The sequence below is a fragment of the Pavona decussata genome, unplaced genomic scaffold (assembly GCF_977016875.1).
Source record: "Pavona decussata unplaced genomic scaffold, jaPavDecu1.1 SCAFFOLD_353, whole genome shotgun sequence".
Lineage (NCBI taxonomy): Eukaryota > Metazoa > Cnidaria > Anthozoa > Scleractinia > Agariciidae > Pavona > Pavona decussata.
Genome location: NW_028145734.1, coordinates 970,326 through 994,417, shown reverse-complemented (window position 1 = coordinate 994,417; position 24,092 = coordinate 970,326). Strand labels below are relative to the sequence as shown.

The 24,092-nt window shown below is 36.8% G+C and overlaps 1 protein-coding gene and 1 long non-coding RNA gene across 2 annotated transcripts in view; one reads left to right on the top strand and one right to left on the bottom strand.

The window, feature by feature from the left end:
- The window catches only part of LOC146453077 (uncharacterized), a 29,232-nt gene extending 19,506 nt beyond the window's left edge, over nucleotides 1–9,726 (bottom strand). Inside the window, exons 1-6 of the mRNA XM_085097061.1 lie at nucleotides 9,570–9,726; nucleotides 7,973–8,068; nucleotides 2,890–2,946; nucleotides 2,443–2,538; nucleotides 2,223–2,318; nucleotides 1,022–1,117 (exon numbers count right to left, since the gene is read on the bottom strand). Of these exons, the coding sequence (XP_084953187.1) occupies nucleotides 1,022–1,117; nucleotides 2,223–2,318; nucleotides 2,443–2,538; nucleotides 2,890–2,946; nucleotides 7,973–8,063 (436 nt within the window). The 5' untranslated portion in view covers nucleotides 8,064–8,068; nucleotides 9,570–9,726. The remainder of the gene's footprint in view (nucleotides 1–1,021; nucleotides 1,118–2,222; nucleotides 2,319–2,442; nucleotides 2,539–2,889; nucleotides 2,947–7,972; nucleotides 8,069–9,569) is intronic.
- An 11,964-nt stretch (nucleotides 9,727–21,690) lies between these two features.
- Nucleotides 21,691–23,386, top strand: LOC146453076 (uncharacterized). Its single transcript, XR_014859583.1, has 2 exons — nucleotides 21,691–22,038; nucleotides 23,062–23,386. It is a non-coding gene; the product is annotated as an uncharacterized LOC146453076 (long non-coding RNA).
- The last annotated feature ends 706 nt before the right edge of the window (nucleotides 23,387–24,092 follow it).

Here is a 24,092-nt window from a genome sequence, read left to right as displayed (position 1 = left end):
GCAATCCTTCTGTCACGCACTGCGCAAAAATCTAAAATTCAAACTGCTCTATTTTCAAAACAAAGGATGCTATCCTGCTGAAAACAAGCAAGCCGATGGAAATTTAGATTTTCTTATATGTGATGAAGATAAAAACCCAAAATTGTGTTTAGTTATGAATTTCAGTTTTTTATGACGTCATGTGAAAACCAAGCATGGAAAACGAAATTTTAATGTATATATAGTTTATGAAACAATACATGTTGTTTGCTGTGCTTATATCCAGTGAAAATGTTTTCCCATGAAATTTTGATGTCTATTTACCCTTCACTTGTACAGTAGAACGTAAAGCAAAGTGTCTATAGTGAATTCGACAATTACATTAGGTTCCACATTTTCTTAAATTATAATACAGAAATTAACTCCAGTTTGACTCAATGTATTAATAATAGTATAGCACAATAATATCTGCATGAGTTTGGCCATTTAAATAAAGATTGCCTTTCGCCATCGGCTAATTCACTTTTATTTTTTGGGGGGGGGGGGGGGGGGGGCCGGGGAGAGGAAAATGACAGAAAAGGTTTCGAGTTCAATTCCTGCCTCGTTTTCGACGGAGTGATGGGCGCTTGTAGCAAAATAGCGGGGGCTAAACGAAACCGGAATCGGATTTCTCATTCATCGAATGACAGCCTGAAGCCTTATAGCCTGCGAAGCGACAGCCGGAAATTCGTCTGCGTTCGCGGGCTAGAAGCCTTAATGTTTGGGTGAACGTTAAATGAATATATGCTTCAAATAAAAACAACAGAAACAACTGATTAAACATTATAAAAACAATCAAACAAACAAACAAACATGCAAATAAAAACAACAACAAACAAACAACACCGAAAACCGGAAAGAGTTCATAACCAGTCTGGCGGATTTACAGGAGGAGTTTGCTGCATCTCCGCCCGTGCGCTTGACTCAGTTCTCTTTCGACTGTGAAGATTATATCGAACAGTTTAACAACGTCTTCTGTTAAGAAAATAACATGACGCCTCACCTTTCGAAGTGTCATCATCAAAATCCAAAGTCTCCTCACCAGCTGGTGTGACGTCACTTTCAGGTATGGCTTTGCTTTTACTGCTTGCCATAGATGCTGCGAGATCAAATATTTAATCAGCATAGTCAGTTTATGAAGTGTAACTGTAACTTAGATGCTGAACTATGACTGGACACACACTGTAACAATGAAGTCAACTTTTTAATTTTCAGTGTGTAGCACCGAAACCTTCCTGCCAGCAATATTACATTAACGTACAAGTGTTTCAAAGCCTGAGTATAATGACAATTTATGTCATCATAGCGGACTAAAACAGGATGCAACGCTGTTTTAGCTTATCATGTCGCACAGTGTGTCAGTCGTCTTTATTGTTTGTCATGGTGCGTGAATAATTTTCGTCCACTTCCGTTTAGCGCAAAAAGTGAGGCCACGTCGTCGTCTTCTGTATCATATAGATATTTGATAATTAACAGCGGTTTCAAGCGCAAACCTCAATGGCAGTAAAACAATCGTTCATCAAGCGTTTTCCTGTTCTTATTGTTATATGTTTTCTGGAACATACACCAGTGAAAATTAGCTTTCAAATTAAGATTTCATGAAGACATTGTTTCTGCCTTTAAGGCCTGGTTTGCGACCTAAACACTAGCCTGCAGAACAAGCTTATTTTATGCGCTTACTTATAAAAAAGAATGACAACAGATGCTTGTGTTACTGTCTACGCAAGCACAAGGGATTTTTTGCATATTTCACTGCTTGTTAGAGATGCTTCGATATGCAATCGAATACTCAATCAGTACTCAAGCGGCGGCGGCGTCTGATCAAAACCCAGGACTGGATTTGTTTTACCCATTGACTGCGAGCTTGAAGCCTCAATGTTTGTGTGGACGTTAAATGAGCAAGTGTTAGAAATAAATAAAAAGAAAACAGAAAATGATAAAAAATCAAATCAAACAAACAAACATGCAAATAAAAACAGCAACAAACAACAACAAAAAAACAAAACAAAAATCCAGAAAACGTTTTTAGCCAATCTGGTGGCTCTATACTTAGGGGAGGAGAGGGTAGGGTTTACAGTTAACAGGCTTTTGCTATTTCTTCATCCATGCACTTAACTCAGTTCTCTTAGAAGTGTGAAGATTAACATTGAACAGTTTTCCAGTCTAACAACGAATTCTGGTAAGAGGATAACATGAATCCTCACCTTTCGAAGTGTCATCATCAAAATCCAAGGTTTCCTTATCAGTTAGCGTGACGTCACTTCCAGGTTTTGCTTTGTTTTTACTGTTTGCTATGGATGCTGTGAAATGCAATCGAATATTTAATTAGTACTCTTATATTAAAACTCAGTTCTCTTTCAACTGTGAAGATTAACATAGAACAGTTTTCCAGTCTAAAAACGACTTCTGGTAAGAGAAAAACACCTTTTAAAGTGTCATCATCACACTTCCAAGTCTCGTCACCAGCTGGTTTGACGTCATTTTCAGTTTTGGCTTTGTTTTCAGTGCTTGTCATGGATGCTGGAAGATCAAATATTTAAATTTAATCAGTATACTCAGCTTATAAGTGTAACTGTAAAATTTATATAGCGTAACTTTTCATATAAGATGATGAAGTGTGCTTTTCATATGCAAAGGGAAATAGAAAATACATATATAAAATCGCAGACAAAAATAATTATAAAAACTTAAGATAAATGAAATTGAAAAACTGTACTCCATCAAATATATGCTACGTTAAAGTCGTGTGTCTATAAAAGCTTCTTAACGTAAAGCAGAACGGTTTTCCAGTCTTAAAACGACTTCTGCTACGATAATAGCATGAATCCTCACCTTTCGAAGTGTCATCATCAAAATCTAAAGTCTCCTCACCAGCTGGTGTGACGTCACTTTCAGGTATGGGTTCGCTTTCACTGTCTGCCATGGATGCTGGGAAATCAAATGTTTAATCAGTATACTAAGTTTATAAAATGTAACTATAACTCAGATGCTGAACTAGATGCTGTATCCATGGACTGAACTCACTTCTCTTTTAACTGTGAAGAGTAACATTGAACAGTTTTCTAGTCCAACGACTTCTGATAAGAGAATAACATGAATCCTCACCTTTCAAAGTGTCATCAACAAAATCCAAAGTATCCTCTCCAACTGGTGTGACGTCACTTCCAGGTTTGGCTTTGACTTCACTGCTTGCCATGGATGCTGGGAAAACGAATACTTTTAGGTTTAGCTTAAATAATCAGTGATACATGGACTTATTGCCAACTGTAAGTTAGATACTGGACAAAGACAAACATTCCAGTATTGAGAAGAACTATTAAATTTCACTGCAGTGTCCACTTAAACCTTGTCATTACGAACAGCATTGCATGTTATAGAGCAATATCCAAGTAGAATTACGAATTATCACCAACTGTGAGTACACACTTTTCTTCCCATAATAAATAAATAAAGAAAAACCAACAAAGAAACCATTAAAAAACAAACACACGAGCAAACAGCAACAACAACAACAAACAAACAAAACAAAAACCCAGAGAAAGTTTCTAGCCAATCTGGCGGCTCTACACTTAGGGGAGGAGAGGGTAGGGTTTACAGTTAAGAGGCGTTTGCTATTTCTTCATCCATGCACTTAACTCACTTTTCTTTCAACTGTGAAGATTAACATTGAACAGTTTTCCAGTCCAACGACTTCTGGTAAGAGAATAACTTGAATCCTCACCTTTCGAAGTGTCATCATCAAAATCCAAAGTCTCCTCACCAACTAGTGTGACATAATTTCCAGGTTTGGCTTTGTTTTTATTGTTTGTTATGGATGCTGGGAAATGCAATCGCATACTTAATCAGTATTATAAGATTAAAACTCAGTTCTCTTTCAACTACGCAGATTAACATAGAACAGTTTTCCAGTCTAAAAACGACTTCTGGTAAGAGAAAAACATGAATCCTCACCTTTCAAAGTGTCATCATCACACTTCCAATTCTCGTCACCAGCTGGTTTGACGTCATTTTCAGTTTTGGCTTTGTTTTCAGTGCTTGTCATGGATGCTGGAAGATCATTATTTAAACTTAATCAGTATACTCAGCTTGTAAGTGTAACTGTAAAATTTATATAGCGCAACTTTCCATATAAGATGATGAAGTGTGCTTTTCATATGCAAGGGGAAATAGAAAATATATATAAAATCGCAGACAACAATAATGATAAAAACTTAAGATAAATGAAATTGAAAAACTGTACTCCATCAAATATATGCTACGTTAAAGTCGTGTGTCTATAGAAGCTTCTTAACGTAAAGCAGAACGGTTTTCCAGTCTTAAAACGACTTCTGCTACGATAATAGCATGAATCCTCACCTTTCGAAGTGTCATCATGAAAATCCAAAGTCTCCTCACCAGTTGGTGTGACGTCACTTTCAGGTATTGGTTCGCTTTCACTGTCTGCCATGGTTGCTGGGAAATCAAAAGTTTAATCAGTATACTAAGTTTATAAAATGTAACTATAACTTAGATGCTGAACTATGACTGAACACATACTGTAACAGTAAAGTCAACTTTTTTTAAACCGAAAATTAAAATTTTCAGTTTGCATACAGCCAATCCTTTCTGCCAGCAGTTATGAATTTGCTTTACGGGTAACAGTTTCGAAGTATAATGACAATTGATTTCTTGGCAGGATATAAACAGGCTACAACGTTGTTTCAGCTTATCACGTTGCACGACGCGTGAAGAAGGGTCAAGCGTCATGCCCCAGACCACTTCTGTTTTCTGCTTATGCGAGCAAGCTGTTCCAGGTTATCAAGAACCATTTGCCTAATGCGCATGCGTACGCTGACGACATTGAGCTTTATTTGTCGCTCAAGCCAGACAGTTCAATTGGTGAGACGGAAGCAAGAGGTGCTATAGGAGGATGTATCAGGGCCGTAAGGACGTGACTGATTGTTGATAAATAAAAGCTGATTAAAGATAAGTCTGAAAAGAGCAATACAAAAGATTTTTGTCAAGTGCAAATGAACGCAAAAAAAGCTAAATCTCAAACAGTTTCGGACAAATAAACGTTATCGTATTATTATAGTAGTATTAATTTTTGAAGCTTGTATTTTATCCCTGTAATTTAGTTTTCAAATGCAATGGTGACTGATAAACGTCCATTATTATTATTACTAGATATAGCTCTCGCTAAGTGCCAACGAGCAGGCATTGAAAAGAAATACTGACTGGTAATTTGAAGACACAGAGTCATGTTTTGTGCACGGCATTTTTTTGTAGTGAAGTATTGAAGACAATTTGAAATGTGTTGAATTGTTATGTGAATATTTCGATCGAAGACGGAGAATTGCCAATATGGAAAGAGATTTTTGGTTTTAAATTATCGCGATATTACGGTTTCAACAAATCAATACAGAACAAAAATGAACCCAACAATAACTTTTTATCTCTTTAAGCTGTAAACAGTAACAATTTTAATGTTATGACGTACTTGGACAATGAACAATAGAATTGCACATTTCATTGACAAAAACGTTCTTCGAGGCTTTACACAGAAATGTAAGAGGTTTGTTGTATAGTTTAATGAAATCTTTAACATGTGAGCATAAACGTGACAAAATATTTCAATTATATCATGTTTTTCGTATTCGAACAGTTGACAAAGGACATGCACAAACTGTTTGCTTTGGGATGCATGGGCCAGTCCGATGTTAATGGTATTAACCCAAAATTCAGCAAAATTGGCAAAGTGGTTATTTCCTACCCCATGTGCAGTAAAAATACATAACTTACAGGGCAAAAAAACAACACCCCTTTGGCCTAAGATAGTTAAAATTACTAATTATGGAATAAAATACACTAGTTGCCGATTAAAAATTTTCCAAAAAACAAACTTGAAGGTAAAAATTTCCGAAATTTCAATGAAATTTGATTCGCGCGTCACATGGGTGAGATTTGAACCGTCTCGAGAGCATGTGTTTGTTTACGCAAGATTACACAGTTGTCACGTTTTCTCAATGAAAATAGAAAGAAAAACACAAAAAACTTTCCTAAATGAAAAATTTTTTCAGAAAAGTCTTTGTCTATGCCTTAGAAAGAAACACGTATAATTATAAATGCGAGACGAGAGACGCGCAAGCGATTTGAAGGAACTACAAGTCCATTTCAAAGCGAACTGATTTATCGATCCGAGCGGGGCACGTTTTTCAAATATTTCGCAAAAACTGTTCAGAGTACAAAGAATAGGTCAATTAGAATAGTATTTCAGTACAAATTCACAATCAAACCAGTAATTTTTTGGCTGTTGAATTCCCAGAATGTAGTTTGCTCGCTCGTCGCTTGAAACGTCAGGTTTGCTTTCAATTTGATTAAGTTAAGTTAAATCTCAGTTGCTTTGATTGCCTTTTGCTCGCTGGCGGTGACGAAGTTGGCTCACTGGCCGATGTTGAGTTTACTCTCGTGTGGCTCGCTGGCCGATAGTTTGCTACAGTTGTCGATTGCTTTAGCTTTCAGTTTAAAGAGGTTTCTCAGTTTTTTTTTTTTTATTGCTGATGCCCGCTGGCGTTGTCTGGATTTGGCACGCTTTCGACGATCAGAACCATGCGGCATTGACGTCACAATCTCTGCGAACAGCGAGCTACGATTGGTCCGTTGCAATTTTCACTACGTCATTGGAATCTCAGGAATCTTACCTTACACTCAGGAATCTTACCTTACAAACATGCCTCTCGATCACTCGAGATTTTTTCCGCCCGCACAGTACTTTCGCACGGCTCTATAATGCTGCCGCCTCGCCAGCCTCGCGTCTTCGCTCGGCTAACTCGTTGGCAATTATTATTATTATTATTATTATTATTATTATTATTATTATTATTATTATTATTATTATTATTATTATTATTATTATAAAAACTGTCCGAAACATATTTCCATCCACGCAAATACAAAGTCCAAATATTTTGCTTTCGCCAGATTTTTCATTACTTTTTGTGGTCATATGATGCGCCTCACTTCAGCTATACATGGAAAACGAAATTTTAATGCATACATAGTTTTTGAAACAATACATGTTGTTTGCTGTGCTTATATCCAGTGAAAATGTTTTCCATGAAATTTTGATGTCTATTTACCCTTTACTTGTACAGTAGAACGTAAAGCAAAGTGTCTAGAGTGAATTCGACAATTTCATTAGGTTCCAAATTTTCTCGAATTTTCACACAGAAATTAACTTCAGTTTGACTCAATGTATTAATAATAGTATAGCACAATAATATCTGCATGAGTTTGGCCATGTAAATAAAGATTGCCTTTTGCCATCGACTAATTCTCTTTTTTTTTTGAGGGGGGTGGCGGGGGGGGGGGGGGGGGGGTGGGGGGAGGAAAATGTAAAAAAAAAAAGGTTTCGAATTCATTTCCTGCCTCCTTTTCGCGAGAATTCACGCTGTTTTTGTTAATTGCCGTTGTTCTTTGTTTTTGTTTTTTATCCGCTTTAATTGCTAATATGGTCTTGAAATCTGAATCCGCCTTCGCCACGACGGAGTAATGGGCGCTTGTAGCAAAATAGCAGGGGCTAATCGAAACCGGAATCGGTTTTCTCATTCATTAAATGAGAGCCTGAAGCCTAATAGCCTGCGAAGCGACAGCCGGAAAATCGTCTGAATGAATATAAATGAATATATGCTTCAAAAAAAAAAAAAAAAACAAACAACAACAACAAAAAACAAAAAACAAATAAAAAAAAACCAACAGAAACAACTGATTAAACATTATAAAAACAATCAAACAAACAAACATGCAAAAAAAAGCAATCAAACAAAAAAACAACACCATAACAAGTCTGGCGGATTTACAGGAGGAGTTTGCTGCATCTTCACCCATGCGCTTGACTCAGTTCTTTTTCGACTGTGAAGATTATATCGAACAGTTTAACAACGACTTCTGTTAAGAGAATAACATGACGCCTCACCTTTCGAAGTGTCATCATCAAAATCCAAAGTCTCCTCACCAGCTGGTGTGACGTCACTTTCAGGTATGGCTTTGCTTTTACTGCTTGCCATAGATGCTGCGAGATCAAATATTTAATCAGCATCGTCAGTTTATGAAGTGTAACTGTAACTTAGATACTGAACTATGACTGGACACACTGTAACAATGAAGTCAACTTTTTAATTTTCAGTGTGTATGCACCGAAACCTTCCTGCCAGCAATATTACATTAACGTACAATAGTTTCAAAGTATAATGACAATTTATGTCATCATAGCGGACTAAAAGGAGGATGCAACGCTGTTTTAGCTTATCATGTTGCACAGTGTGTCAGTCGCCTGTATTGTTTGTCATGGTGCGCGAATAATTTTCATCCACTTCCGTTTAGCGCGAAAAGCGAGGCCACGTCGTCGTCTTCTATATCATATAGATATTTGATAATTAAGAGCGGTTTCAAGTGCAAAATTCAATGGCAGTAAAACTATCTTTCATCAAGCTTTTTCCTGTTTTTATTGTTATTTATACTGTTATATGTTTTCTGGAACATATAACAGTGAAAGTAAGCTTTCAAATTAAGATTTCATGAGGACACTATTTCTGTCTGTAAGGCCTGGTTTGCGACCTTAACACTAGCCTGCAGAACAAGCTTATTTTATGCGCTTACTTATAAAAAAGAATTGACAACAGATGCCTGTCTTACTGTCTACGCGAGCACAAGGGATTTTTTGCCATATTTCACAAAGGTTTCGTTTTCTATCGGCCAATCGACTAAATATTTCAGGAAACAATAGAAAAAGAAAGTTTTGAATTCATTGCCTGCTCCCATTTTAGCGAGTGTTCCCGTGTTTTTGTTGTTTGAAAACATCTTAATATGATGCTGAAATTTAATTTCCGCCATCGTAACGAAGGTTTCCAATACCTTTTGGAATGATGATGGCTTGAAGCCATAAATAAAAAGGCGGAGTGGCGGTCATGTTTAAGATGAAGAATAAGTAGGAGTTGATAAATAAAGCGTTCATGGACGGGACAAAAGCCAACGTTTCGACTTTGCTGTCTTCTTCAGGGTATGAAAATACTAGCTTGAAACGTCGGGGCTTCTTTTCACGTTTCAGAGCCTATGTTTCAATTCCTACTTACCTAGTTGAAGACGCTTTGCAATTTACACATTTTTGTCAACTGACCCGGAAGATTGAAGCCGGAATAACTCGCTTGGAATTTTCTACTTCTTGGCTTTTTTAACTTGGCGGTAGCTAATTAGATTGTCTCTGAGGCTTTCCTCAAACCAGTAAAATGAGAGAGGAGACTAAAATTTGGAATCAGGACGGCAAAAGTATATATCACCCACCTCGCTTGCTGAGATTTTTCTTACTATTTTCCCCCTAATACATAAAACAATTAATATACGACACTCAGTCAAAATCTATGTTACCAAAACTAACTTAGTAACGTTAAATTCGCTAGCTTTATCCAGCCATTGTCGAATACGCGCGCACATTTCCTGATTTGGTCCGTTAGTGTTGTGTTATTATTCTGTTTATTATGTTTAACGTTTTTGTCAGAGGAAAACATTTTGCATACCTTAGTTGCTGCTGAAATGGTCACATGGTGTAGTGTAGGACGGGGTTTGATGATCAATATTTTAAAAGAAGCACTTGTTCCATGAGTGACAAGTTATAAAATGAATGATGATTAAACTGACGAGCGTTGGTCCACAGTTCTGAACACCAACTTGACGAACCCCAACACACGGTGCTCGGAATAAACTAACTGACCTGATAAACCGCAGTAGAACATGAAAGAAAGCCCTATAATTTGCCACAGACGACGTAAGCATTCCATAGTATTTAAAACATATTATTCAGTTGAAATCCTTAAAATATCCCATTCTTAATTCCTATTTTGGTAATCGTTACGTATTCAGGGTTGGTGTTTCGTTTTCCGAGTTTCGATTTCCGATTGCTTCGGTTTCGAGTTCAGAGTGATTCATTTTCAAGTTCAGAGTGCTTCAGTTTCAAGCGCACAAATTTCGTTAACTTTAAGCTCAGGAATTCGAATATTAAGTCGTCCTATTGTCTCTAATCCTCTTTACCCTATTAACCATCCTATTACAGGAGTCAAATTTGCCACCGAATTATCGTAGTATGTTGACGTTGAGTTTGTTTACTCAGACAAACCTCGATGCAGTTTTATATTCACTCCGCTTTCTAACCAAAAGCTGCAACAAATCCCAAAGGTTTTGGCAGCAATGAAAAGTTTCAGTGTATAACGCGCGGAAGTGCCAGGATCCTCGATAAAATCTTTAACTTAAGTTTTCTTGTAAATACATGCAAACCTGGTAGCTCTATTTGTAATGTTAATGGGCTATCTTTTCCAGTTGTAAAATTTTATAATCTAAATATGTTCTTAAGGACTTTATATGTATTTTTAACCATTTTTAGGAAGACTGAATACTGAATGTTACAGCAACTACTATCGTCAGGAAACATTCAAGCAGAGGGAGAATTCCATAAAAAAAACCGCGCTTTCTCATTCTTAACTACGCTTTTACAGTTAATACGCATAAAACGTGAACACAGATTTAGAATGAACAGAATATAAGTGATCTAACGGACAGAATCGAAGTGTCGCACTACCGCAAAAAATGCTAACATCAGCGAATTCGTTTTCCACAGTCAAGGCACCAAGGACAAATGTGGCGTTCGACGGGTAATTCGCGTAAGAATACTCGCATTTCGCGCAGGCTCGTTGGGGTTTCCGAATGACTGACAGATTTTTTTACTGGGGCAAGTCATGTCTCGCCGGAAACCGGCAAGATCAAAGGCAGCTGCCTGCACCCCTCCCCCCCTCCCCGAATGTTACTATCACTGGACTCTATAAAACGAGTTTGTTTTTCTTCCATGTAAAATAATAAAGATGAAAAGGCAAAACTCTTGAGCTGGCTTTTTTTCGCTGCTCTTTTTCTTTTCGACGGAAATAACTGGATGACAAATATCGACGCAGATGGGGGTTATTGCGTGATAACCGTCCTGTGAACTTGCACAACGTGACGTAAAGTAGCCGATAAAATCGCGCGAAAATTATTGGGTGGGTTATAATTTTCCTTACTGAGTTTTCTTGCTTCAAATAGGCACAATGGGCTACTTTCAACCTTCCCTCCCTATTCTAAACGCAGTTCTTGACAGTTCTTAAATCACGTCCCTTCACACGGCAGCATTCACTGCCGTTCCAGTATACTAATGTTACCTTTTATCATCTAACCTCATCTAAATCTATCGTATGTAACTCGAGTTTGAAGAGGATAAAAACGGTCAAAAAACACGGCGTGTCCTCGCGGTGCATCCTTGCACACAAATAATACTGCTTGAACAAATATTCCTTTGATAGTGTCACGAACTTTGAAATTTTTTTTGTTTATAAAAATATTGAAATATTACGCCTCTGCATTGGTATTGGCCAAAGTAGCTATTGGCCTTGTATTGGTTATTGCGTTCGACTTAGAAAGAACGCGCTCCTAACTGCGTTTGGAGTCGAGATTGTATGGGACAATTAACGAATGAATGTATGTTGGGACGCGTATCTGGCATCCCCCGCGGATTTTGCAGGGGCGGATGACATCATCACCAACTTGGCAAGAGAGATTGATAACCTGGGATCGAGATCATCGAACGCACTCCCTACTCTGTGATTGTTACTAGTTACTCCTGTAAACGACAGGTTTACAGTTATTTTCGTTTTAAGCCGGCGTAAAACAAAAAATCCCTAGCTTTGGGAAACTAAAGACTTGGCCTTTCTTTTGCTTTTCTTTGGCCTTATGACCACTTTCACGAGCTGTTAATGTCGAGACAAACATATTGATTCTTCCTATGCAGTTTGCTCTAATTTATTTCTTCGTTCCTTGTATTATTTCCCCATTTCGGTCCTGTACTGTTTGTCTAATGTCTAATAAGGTTAAGCAAGAAAAAGTATACAAAATAAAACTAAAAGTAAAAAAAAAAAAATAATAATAATAAAAAAATAAAATAAAATAAATAAATAATAACAATAATGATAAATAAAAATCCTTCAAAATCTTTACAAGTGCCTCGCTTGTAAGCCCGTTAGAAACGAGTACAGTCGAACCTCCGCCAATGGACACTTGGTCATGTTCTCAGCTACGTACAAACACTACATTTTTTAAAACCTCCTATAAGCGGACACATTTTCTGGTCCCAAGGGTGTCCGTTTACGGGTGTAGTTTATTGCATGATAGTTAAATGGATAGGTTGTATTTACCACCTCTTGTGACATTGCATGATGAACTTAAACTGGTATTGTTCCTCTCGTTAGGACAGTTTGGCGTCAGTAAATGTCGGACGCATTATAAAACCTTTGTTCATTTCAGAAGGCAGTGGTGACAAAAAACGACGTCTTCACGACAAATATTGATATTTTAATTGACTTATGTCCACATAGCAGTGTCACAACTGATAATTACTTAATTTTTTTCGCTTGATAAAATTCATGCTTCAGGTGTCTTTAGCTAATCTACCTGTCTTTAAGTAAGCACGTTTATAAAAAAGGCTTAAAAAATTAGGTATTTGTTTTCGCAAAGCTGTTTATGACTAAGTCTTTAACTAATAGAAGGCTTTTGGATACGCAGTTAAGAAAGAAAGCAAAGCGAAAAAAAAAAAACTTTAAAAAATTACTTCTTCTAGTCGCAAATGCAACTTATTGTTTTTTTGTAGTAGAAAAAAAAACAGAGGGAATAGAATTTTCTCACCCAGACACCAAATTGAGTTGGGAGTATAACAAGTTTGTACAATCTAGGAAAAAGATGTTTTTAGGGCAGTAAAACTAACCTAAACAACAAGCCAAAAGGAATAGTTTTCATTTAGCCAAAAACATTGAGAAGCATAGTTTCAAGAGAGCGAGACTTATTTTTACGGTGAAAAACGATCATTTCGATCCTATGCACGACCTGTGACAATGCCTGTGGTAATAATTATAGTTCATTACGCTTTTGACAGTATGCAAAGTTTTGTTTTTGGCAAATACTTTAAGCTTGTTCAACCTTTCAACCATTTTTGTCATCTTTAAATTTTAACATGCAGTAAATTATAGTTACTAATTCCAAGGTTTTTTTAACCGTTTTGAAGCAGAAAATCACAATTTAAGAAAATAGAAGTTGTGTATGAAAGATCTAAACAATAAGATAAAAAGATTTTTGCAGACGTTTTTATCAAGACTGGCAAAACTTCCCCGTTTCTAAAGAAACGCCCATAAAATTTTCAGACATAACGAGGCATTATCTATAGCTATTTCACTAATTTTTACTAATTTTAAGATGCTCTTTCCGTGAGGTTCAATGGTTTTGAGTTCCGTGCAGGCATAAAAATTGTAAATACCGTGATAAAGGAAAATGGTAACCCAGCAGTTTTTAGCAAACGAAACTGAATATACTTACTTGGTTCTAATTTTTACTCAATTTTGTTAAACTTACTTCGAAAGTAAAAGGCAATGAAAGTGTAATTTCATCCATTTGAAAATTAAAAATTTAATTAAGGAAAAAGGAGAGAAAAAAAAAAAACAACAGAAAATCAAATAAACATTAGGAGCCTTAAGTCTGCTTGGCATAGATGCTCCAATTCCCTCATTGTGTAGGAGGAAATTATTGGGAATACACAATATAAACTTGTTTTCACGATATAAAGTTTTCTACGTTACCGCTTTCAGTTACGGTGTAGAACTCACCACAAGTTATATTGAAACCCCCAAAAAATCATTCAGTTTCAAAGTACAGAAGTTGCTCACTGTAAATTTCACGCTTGTATCGATCGATGTTGTGTCTAATCTGCACCGAAGAACTGATTCTTGATTGTATTGTTGTTTTGTATTCTCTTAATCATCTCATGTCAACTAAATGTTAGTTTTAAGCACCATGATAAACTGTAACTGCTCTTATTTCCTTGGAAAGAATGCTAATAGACAGATGTACCGTCTCTAAACTAGGCAAGTGATTATTGACGAGGCTAAACAAAAAACAGGTAGCACGCACAAATTAATTTCATCACCTTTGGAAGACGTTTTTGTAGAACTGGCGAAGGAGGTAATTAACTACATCGTTCGCCCTCAATGAGAGCAATAACTTTTCTAAACAGACGTTTCTTTGGAAAAATTAAAAACAGGAAGTTTCTTTATGAGAACTTCTTTGTCATGAAAATTCTTTGAGCGTATAATAAGCGAAGGTTGGAGTGCAAGGTAAAAAGATTTGACAAACAGCCGCGCGCTCTCAGCAGTTCACCTACTCGTCGTAGGAATAGATCTGAGAGGATTCACAAATCTTGCTACGCTATTTCGGATGAAAATGAATGTGAAAACGGTAGCATTTTTTCTTGCTATGGTTCTTGTCGTTTGTCTGACGGAAGAAGGTGACGCTTTTACTGCGGGTGTAAAAATGCCAAAATATCCATCAGGGAAACGAGATAAGGTAGGAAAGTGGCAAAGTTCCAGCCTATTTAAAACAACCCAAGGAATCGTTTGGGTAACATGTTTGTTCAAAAGGCTTTAGCGCCCCAGATATTCAAATTAAGCTAAGTAATGTTTTGCGAAATGTGATATCGAGCTTTCGTGAGATTGGAAAATAAACGGATTTTTTTGTTTCATGAATATCGGATGGGAGTGAACAGACCATCATGGGTTCTAAAAAATTCACTTAGGATTCTCAGATATTAAAGGCGGCAGCAACTTTGGACGGAAAATTAGACGGAAAAATATAACTTAAACTTGTAATGTACCGAGAAGATCTCCTCACATTAACGTGACACGAGGTCAAAATTGGATAGTCTACACAATTCCTCTTACTCAGTCACGGTGGGGTAGGAGGGGGGGGGGGGGGGGAGGAGCGTAAATGCATCTTTTTAGGCTTGGAATTCCCCTTTTCAAAAGTTATCGCTTAAAGAGTATTTCAAAGGATCGCAGGGCTACTTTTATGAAAAAAAACTTTAAAAATTAAAATTAAAGTTCATTTCTTAATTAAGCAAATTTTTAAAAACAGAAAAATGGATCTTTAAAATTTGCCCGAGTTATTAAGAAAAACAACTTTTTGAAATAAAAGTTAATTAACCACCGAAGGGTCATAATCTTTTAAAGGCGTTTACAATCTCCCAAACGACCCTTTCCCTGAAAACGGGTTCACACGAAAGCTTTTTTTTCTCCTCTCATTAGCAATCTTTCTTTATGTTCGAGTGTCACACTGGGTAAAAGGAGGAGGAATTTTATTGTCAAGAAACGTTCTATAGGCAAGGAAAGGTTTGGACACAAACCAGAGTTAAGCAGGACCCCAAAAGGAGAAAAAAATCAAATCTTGATACGAGAAAACGAAACTCTCGTAGACAGTGACATAGAAGAAGAACTGGGAGAGAAACAACGCGGCAAACCACTTTTCTTTAGTTTTGCCCATTGCTAACTATAATACACGCGCACAGATAAACAGGGAGCCGCCATGACCGCTTTGTCTTTCCCGCGCGAATTTCAATAGATTTTGTTGTCACGAGTCTCGGTAGGGAGCTCCCACATTACTTTTGATTGGTTGTTGGTGTAAACTCGTTGACAACTGCTGTAATGGGCGCGAAAACTGTGCAAATGTTTTGGAGGCTAAAAACTCAGGATTTGTTTTTGTGAGTATTCCTTCCATACAAATGAATTAATAGAGTAGATAGATTTATCAGAGTTTAACGAAATTTGGCCAAAATATTCGTCACACATTAATGCACCAAAGTGTGTCAGGCTTTTACGAAATTCGACTGAATAGCTTTCTTGCGGTGTCCAAGCACGTGGAACTCATTGAAAAATATTCCATTGTCAAACTTTACAATAGATTTTCTCAGGAGCCAATGGGAATATCGAAAAAGCCTGACACAATTAATGTTAGTCCATTTTCTCCTGAGTGATATACTGAGTCCAGTTTCTTGGGATATCATAATGTGAGGGCCGGTAATTCAGTCAAAGTACACACTGTCAGTTTTGCCATTCTGGGCTTTCAAAGTACTTATGTTTTAAAGTACTTTTATTTTCAGATTATACAGTTTATTAACTTTACAGTGATTTAGCTTTACGGTTTTTTTAAAAAAGCGGTGCGCATACAATTTTTTTTCTGAGGAACACCCGAGAAGGTTTGAAACAATCTCAAGGCATCAACTGACGTGAACGACTACAATTGTTTCTACCATACTCCAACTTAATTTCTAGTAACGATAGTTTGTTAATTGTAATTGGTAAGTCGGTGTACGCCAACCATTATTTGAGGGCCCTATTCCCGATTTCAGCACGAACCGATTGGATGCAGTTTCGTAATGGCGTTATCCAGAACTTGGAGAGTGTGGGCTGATCCAAATCTGCTCTATAATTCCGAGAGTATTAAGGTTATGACGATAAAACTTGGAAAATCAATAGCTCGTCCAAAAGATATTTATTACGATGACCTTTGAGGTCAGGAACGGGAAGTGATGACTTCATATGATGTTGAAAATTACGTTACGATTTCCAGCTGGTGGCCATATTGGATCCCCAATCTTGGATTTCTGGATTTCGCCAAAACTTCAGCAAACCACCAAATATTGACCAAAGAATTGTCAAATCCAACAGAGGGACACTCAAATTATACAAAATCATGAAAATTATTTAATTTTCTCATTAAAAATACGAATATTCCTATTTCTGAAAAATCTGCCTTCCAAAATTTGGCTGTTACGGTAAAAATTACATTTAGTGAACACTGACCATACCACACCAAATTGTTCCCGGATAAATGTTTGAGAAAGGTTGGTGGTGCGTGCTCAACATTAAAAGGTTATAAACATTGAAAGTCACCGAGGGCAGTCTTTAACTCCCCGTTCTTAATAGGGTTATTAACGTCAGGAAAGATGAAGTACAATTAGAAAGAGGGTGTGATCAGTGCCCCCCCCCCCCCCCCCTATTTCGTACCATATGATTGCTTACAATTAGCTCACCTGCAATAAAATTCCATTTTCTTTCCAATGTTTTAGATTCCGTCCTGTGATAGGAAAGACTTTGACAAGTTGTGTTGGATGGTGAAGTCCATTTGCTCCACAAAACGAAAGATGACTTATCTCTAAGGAACTGGTTACAATTATGGGGAACTTTTTCTTTTCTGACAATGTGAGAGAACTTCACTAGACATCTACAGACTTACAGATGCTATTATTATCATGTGATGCAAACTGACGTGATTTATGTGAAATCTGTTTGGTCCATAGAGTGTAATTTTCAATATGGAGACTGTAATTTGACTAATTCTGAAAAAGCTTCAAGCTAATATAAATGAAAAATGAACGTAGAAATGAAATATAGGCCACTGGTTTAACTCTGTGAATTTATTGTTATAGACGTTACGTGGTAGAAAGTTCTCAGACGTTGATATTCCTATTATCTGAAGAAAATTTAAATAAAAGATAAAATACAACATTCTTAGTGCATCTTTTAAGCCACAAGCCTTCCAGTAAAGTAAAAATAATAGAATCGAAGGATCAATTACAAGGTGTTTTCAAATTCTGAAAAGGATTAAATTTCATGGAGCCTCGTGCGTCAAATTCAACCTATCTGTGAATTGTTTTTGGATTTTTATAAACGTTAAAGAGAATACTTAACAATTATTCCACGACCGCGCGTCGAATAAGATGATAGATAGTCAACAAGACGCGAACCGCCGAGTTCGCTATAATAATCTCATATCCAACAAGCGCTAGTGGAATAATTTTGTTATTAAAAATAATCTAGGAACATTTCCAGATCTTGCTGATTTTGCTTTGGAAGAACAACCAGAAGACAATTTAATGGTCGCTATTTCTTGGGCATGGTATAATGGCTGATATACCGTGGCCGCTAAGCCAATCAAATCCCTGGAATTTCATTATACAATGATCCAATTTTTAATAATAATGGTGATATCATGAGCCTATGGACTGTTGGGGTTAACTGACTGTCGTAAGATTTTTGTTTAGTGTTTTTAGCCATTGTTTCCTTCAATTAAGACCAACACTGATATTTTTACGCAAAGTCCTCTTCATCTGTTTCTTTTGAAAAATAGTCCTGCCCTAAATCTAAATGAAACCTCTAAAAAAGCCCTTGGAACAAACATAAACTTACATTCAGATCATGTGACAACTTAGGGACCCTTTTTAAGGAGAAAATTGTACCATGTGTAGGAGGCACCAGCCTACCCGAGCTACTCTGGGCGAGCCAACTTTTTATACATTTCGTACATTCCTTACAAAACGCTGCGAACTGTGTACATGAGAGATTCAAGCTCTCCAGGCTAGCCGAATCACCCTTGTTTCCTCATGGATGAAGTAACTGACATGAGTTTGTGTCGGATTGAGATTCACTCGGTCACTGGGCTGTTAACAACGCGATCATCTGCTGGCCATAGCAATGCAGGCTATACCGACTCCAAAATGGAGTCAAACTTCTGTTGCAAATATTATGGCTTCTTGGATTGATTTATTTGTTAATCACTAACGCTCAATAAAAAAAAAACCAAGTTCTGAGGTATACTCCACAGTTTACACAGTGAAAATCCGAGAGTTCACGGCGAAGGAATCACGCTAAAAAGACGGATTCTGTTTTTGCCAAAGCCAAGAGAATCTGTCATTGAAAAATCATTGCTGGTGCAGCAGAGGTTTGATTGTTAATTTGTATTCCCAACAGTTTTCCCGAAATACTTGAAAAACGAGCTCAGTTCGGGTCAATAAATTCACTTCAATGCGTGTTGGGCTCTTCCGTGGAAGTGGAAATTTTACGCGTTCTGTTTTCACACGTAAACAATCGCTCATCTCAATAAATGTTTTATTCAGGAAAGCTTTATTGTCTATTTTCATTTGTGAAACGTCGTAATTAACTACGCGATCTTATGTAGGGAAACCCAAATCCTCGAGAGCGAATCACATTTCATTATGTGAGACTGCGGGGGTCAAATTTATCCGCAAATTTTCACAATTTTAGCTTTCATTTTTTTTTTAGCAAATCCTAAGTTGCAACCAGTTTATTTTGTTCCACGTATAGAAATTCTTCGTTTTCTAGACCAAATGAGTGTTTTCTATTTTATTCACCCCGCTGTAAAATATAAATCATGTAGTTTTTGTTATTACCAATTGTTAATTTAGTGAACTAAGCTTACTCAGTGCAAAAATGGCAACTCAGACAATTTATAGCATCAGTGACATTAGCAAATGCACCAAATATATCACCAAATGCAATTCTCGGTTTTCGCTGTCACGCCATTGAAAAAAAAATCGAAACCATTCCATGAATGAAGTCAAGAAATTGACATGGTATAGAGGATAAATAAATAAGGCATCTGTCCAAGTGTCAGGCTGTGCGGCATTCCGTACCCGAGTTATTTGACAAAATGTTCCACATAAATTTATAGAGCTTAGTATGGAGACGCCATGTTTGTGTCCCTCCGAGGAGCACAAACATGGCGGCCGGAAATAGGAAAAAACATCTGGAGTTCACTTTTGCCAGAAAAGATGTTTGTTTGCCCTTGTGAATTTTCGAATGTTTAGTTTAATATTTCTCCTCAAACTTAAATTGTTTAGAATGCTGAAAATTACCCGAAGAGTCATTTTTAAGATACGGAGAAGCTCTGTCACGGCCGTCCTCCTGATATCACGCACGATGGAAACTCGGAAATTGAAACTGTTCTATTTTCAAAGGAAGTACGACATTGAGCTAAGAAATTGTGAACAGACATATTTGTAGGTAATCTTTCCTTAAATGAAGGTAAAAATTTTGTAGGCCTCCCAGTTTTGAATTCTAGAATTTGGTGACGTCACGTGAAAACCAAGAATACGCAACTTGATAGTCTCCCTTTCTCTACTGCTGATATTCATCCATGAGGTGGCTCACACAAGCCTTTGATTGGAAGGTAGGATGAGGTAATTGGAATACCTTTTTCTCACCTAAGCTGACCGAGAACAACTCAGAGAAAATGCATTTTAGCTTTAAAAACGAGCAAGAATTGTGGTTAGAACTAGTGTTAAAAAAAGTTTAAATTAACAGTGACCACGGTGAGGGATATTGAAGTTATGAATAAATTAGCATGGTCAATGAGCAATTAAGTAGGATTGCCTCTGACTCGTTCAAAAGGGCCACATTTGCTTCATGTAAACAGTTGTTTTTCGAAACTAGAGTTTTGGAACTCCTTAATGTTATCTCCAAAAAATTCCGCCGATATCTTTTGGGATTCTCTTAAATTCTCTATTTTCTGAGTGTGTTACATAATAGTCTCAGGCGATTGTTGATTTTTTAATCTACTTTCAGCTGTTTTCCTTTTAATCTAGGAAGACAGATATTGGATTTGTCCTTTCTCTCTTTCCGCCAGGGCATTTCCAGTCCATTTCAGAACGAACTTGTCTTTAGAAAAAGCGAAAAGATTGCCGAAGCAAAGACATTATTTTCTAATGAAAACATGTGCGGTGTCATGACTGAAAACGTCATTGATTGCAATTGTCTCTTTGAATCGAAAGCACCTGTTTAATCTCGGAGACACTGTCTGCTAACTGAATATTAACGCATTTCTTCTGTGCAATATTAGTACAATATTTCTTAGGTTATGCAGTTTACATGACTGAATCTGAACGTAGTTTCCTATCGTCGTGTTTGAATACGCAAAAGACTAAGAAAATTGGTGTGAAATCGCTTAGTTTTTCATTTGTTCTTGCCCATGAATTCCAAAATATTTGTATGTTCATAGTGTGGACTGGCTTAATAGCGTGTTTTAAATATCATGTAATTTGATTTCCATACATCTGCCTGTGAAGTTTTACCGCCTGGGGATTTTTTCGCCGTAATGAAAACGCTATTGCAAGCGTCCATTAATTGATTCTAGTCCATTATACCTTCTGAAATTTGAACAGAAAATTGGTTACCTATAAATAGTAGCCAAATATTATAGAAATTATTTGTAATAGGATTTCTTATTTTCGTATACAAACATTGTATTTCCTGCGGCGCTTAATCCATTTCCAATCGGCGGATTTTGTCTGTCATATACCGTGAAAAGACAAGAGCCAGAAGATTTGGAAAAGGTCAACAATGCCTGTCTGCAGAAGCAAGGGTTTAATATTACTTTGTTTGCATAGACCTGCCGTAGTCTCACAAGTTTCACAATGTTTGTATTATTGAGATGTAAACGTTCATTTACCTATTTTCTCTTTATATATATATATAGTGTTCTAACGAATGTGATTATGAATCTGATGGTCTACTCACAGTGTAAGACAGAAACTTTATTTTGGGGATCTATAGACTTCCTCAGATAGTCGTATTTAATGTTTATTAATAAGCTCCGTGTAATACAATCTTTTGTGTATGTCACATTTCAATTTTCAATCTACTTTTACCCAACTCCTCTTTCTAATATGCCATATTACACAACTTCGCCGCTGAAAAAATTCCAGCTGTTTTCCAAGAAAACAACCTCATAGTGGCTAATGGCTTTAGTTTTATGGCATTTGTAATTCGTGTCGAGAGTTTCCACATTAAATACAGCGAATACAATCATCAAATGGACTGTGATGTCAATCAAGGAGACAAATACGGTACCCATATATTGGAGTCATGTGCACTGTTGCGTGCCTCGTTGCGTAACGGGGTATATTATTTGTGAATGTTTAGTGACGGTGTTTCAGTCTGCCAATGATTAGCTATCGAGTTCTAAGATAGTGACAGTGACTAGCGTTCCTGGTTCGAACGACCTTCATTTTTAGAGATAGGAGAAGAACTGAGAGAGGCGCAACGCGGGTTACGCGGCAAACCGCTTTCCTTTAGTTTTGCCTATTGCATTGCTAACTATAATACATGCGTACACAGCAACAGGGAGCATGTGGCCGATATGTCTTTCCCGCGCGAATTTCAATAGATTGTGTTGGGCACGAGTCTCGGTAGGGAGCTCCAACATTAGTTGGTGGCAAGGACTTGATGACAACTGCTGTAATGGGCGCGAAAACTGTGCAAATTTTTGGAGGCTAAAATCTCAGGATTTGTTTTTGTGAGTATTCCCTCCATACAAATGAATTTTAAAAATAGAGTAGATAGATTTATCAGATTTTAACGCAATTTGGCCAAAATGTTCGTCACACATTAATCATTAGTCAGGCTTTGACGAAATTCGAATCAGCTTTTTTGCGGTGTCCGAGCACGTGGAACTCATATATTGTCAAACTTTAGAATAGATTTTCTCAGCAACCAGTGGGAATATCGAAAAAGCCTGACACAATTAATGTTAGTCCATTATCTCCTAAGTGATATACTGAGTCCAGTTTCTTCGGATGTCATAATGTGGGGGCCGGTAATTCAGTCGAAGTACACACTGTCAGTTTTGCGTTTCTGGGCTTTCCCTCGCCCTTTAAAGCAAAAATGTTTAAAAGTACTGTTTATTAGCTTTACAGTGATATATAGAATTTATAAAAGCGGTGCGCATACAATTTTTTTCCGATGGGAAGTGATGACGTCATATGATGTTGAAAATAACGTTACGATTTCCAGCTGGGGGCCATATTGGATCATTTATCTTGAATTTCTGGATTTCGCCAAAATTTTAGAAAACCACCAAATATTGGTCATGACCAAAGAATTGTCAAACCCAACAGAAGGACACTCAAAGGATATAAAATCATGAAAATTAGCTAATTTTCTCATTAAAAATAGGAATATTCCTATTTCTAAACAATCTGCCTCTCAAAATTTGGCTGTTATGGTAAAAGTTTAGTTTAGGGAACACTAAACCACACTAAATTGTTTTTGAATAAATGTCTGAGAAAGTTTGGTGGTGTTTGCTCAATATTAAAAAGTTGTAAACATTTAAAGTCACCGAGGGCAGCATCTGACTTTCCGTTCTTAATATGGTTATTAACGCGAGGAAAGATGAAGTACAATAAGAAAAAGGGTGCGATCAGTGCTCCTCCTACCTCCCCAATCACCAAAGAATCACCTCTGTCCACTATTCCGTACCATATAATTGCTTACAGTTACCTCACTTACAACGAAATTCCATTTTTTTCCAATTTTTTAGATTCCGTCCTGTGATAGGAAAGACTTTGACAAGTTGTGTTGAATGGTGAAGTCCATTTGCTCCACAAGACGAAAGATGACTTCTCTCTAAAGAAAAGAACTGATTAAAATTATGCGGAATTTCTCTATTTTCTGACAATCTGAGAGAACGTCACTAGCCGTCTACAGACTTACAGATGTTCTTATATCATGTGATGCAAACTGACATGATTCACGCGAAATGTGTTGTGGTCCATAGAGTGTAATGTTCATTATGGGGATTGTAATTTTGACTAATTCAGAAAAAGCTTGAAGCAAATATAAATGAAAAATGAACGTAAAAATGATATATAGGCCACTGATTACTCTGTGAATTTATTGTTATAAACGTTACGTGGTAGAAAGTTATCAGACCTTGACATACTTAGTATCTGAAGAAAATTTAAATAAAAGATCGAATACAATTTTCTTAGTATATCTATTAATGAAGCCACAAGGGTTCCAATAAGGTAAAAATAAAAGAGAGATTAAGGTTTCGAGAGCGAATCACATTTCATTAATGTGAGACCGCGGGGGTGAAATTTACCCGCAAATTTTCACAATTTTAACTTTCATTTTTTTTTTTAGCAAATCTTAAGTTGCAACCAGTTTATTTTATTCCACAATTAGAAATTCTTCGTTTTCTAGACCAAATGAGTGTTTTCTATTTTATTCACCCCGCTGTAAAATATAAATCATGTAGTTTTTGTTATTACCAATTGTTAATTTAGCGAACTAAGCTTACTCAGTCAAAAATGGCAACTCAGACAATTTATAGCATCAGTGACATTAGCAAATGCACCAAATATATGACCAAATGCAATACGCAACTTGATAGTCTCCCTTTCTCTACCACTGATATTCATCCATGAGGTGGCTCACACAAGCCTTTGATTGGAAGGTAGGAGGAGGTAATCGCAACACCTTTTTCTCACCTAAGCTGACGGAGACCAACTCAGGGAAAATGCATTTTAGCTTTAAAAACGAGCATGAATTGTGGTTAGAAATAGTGCT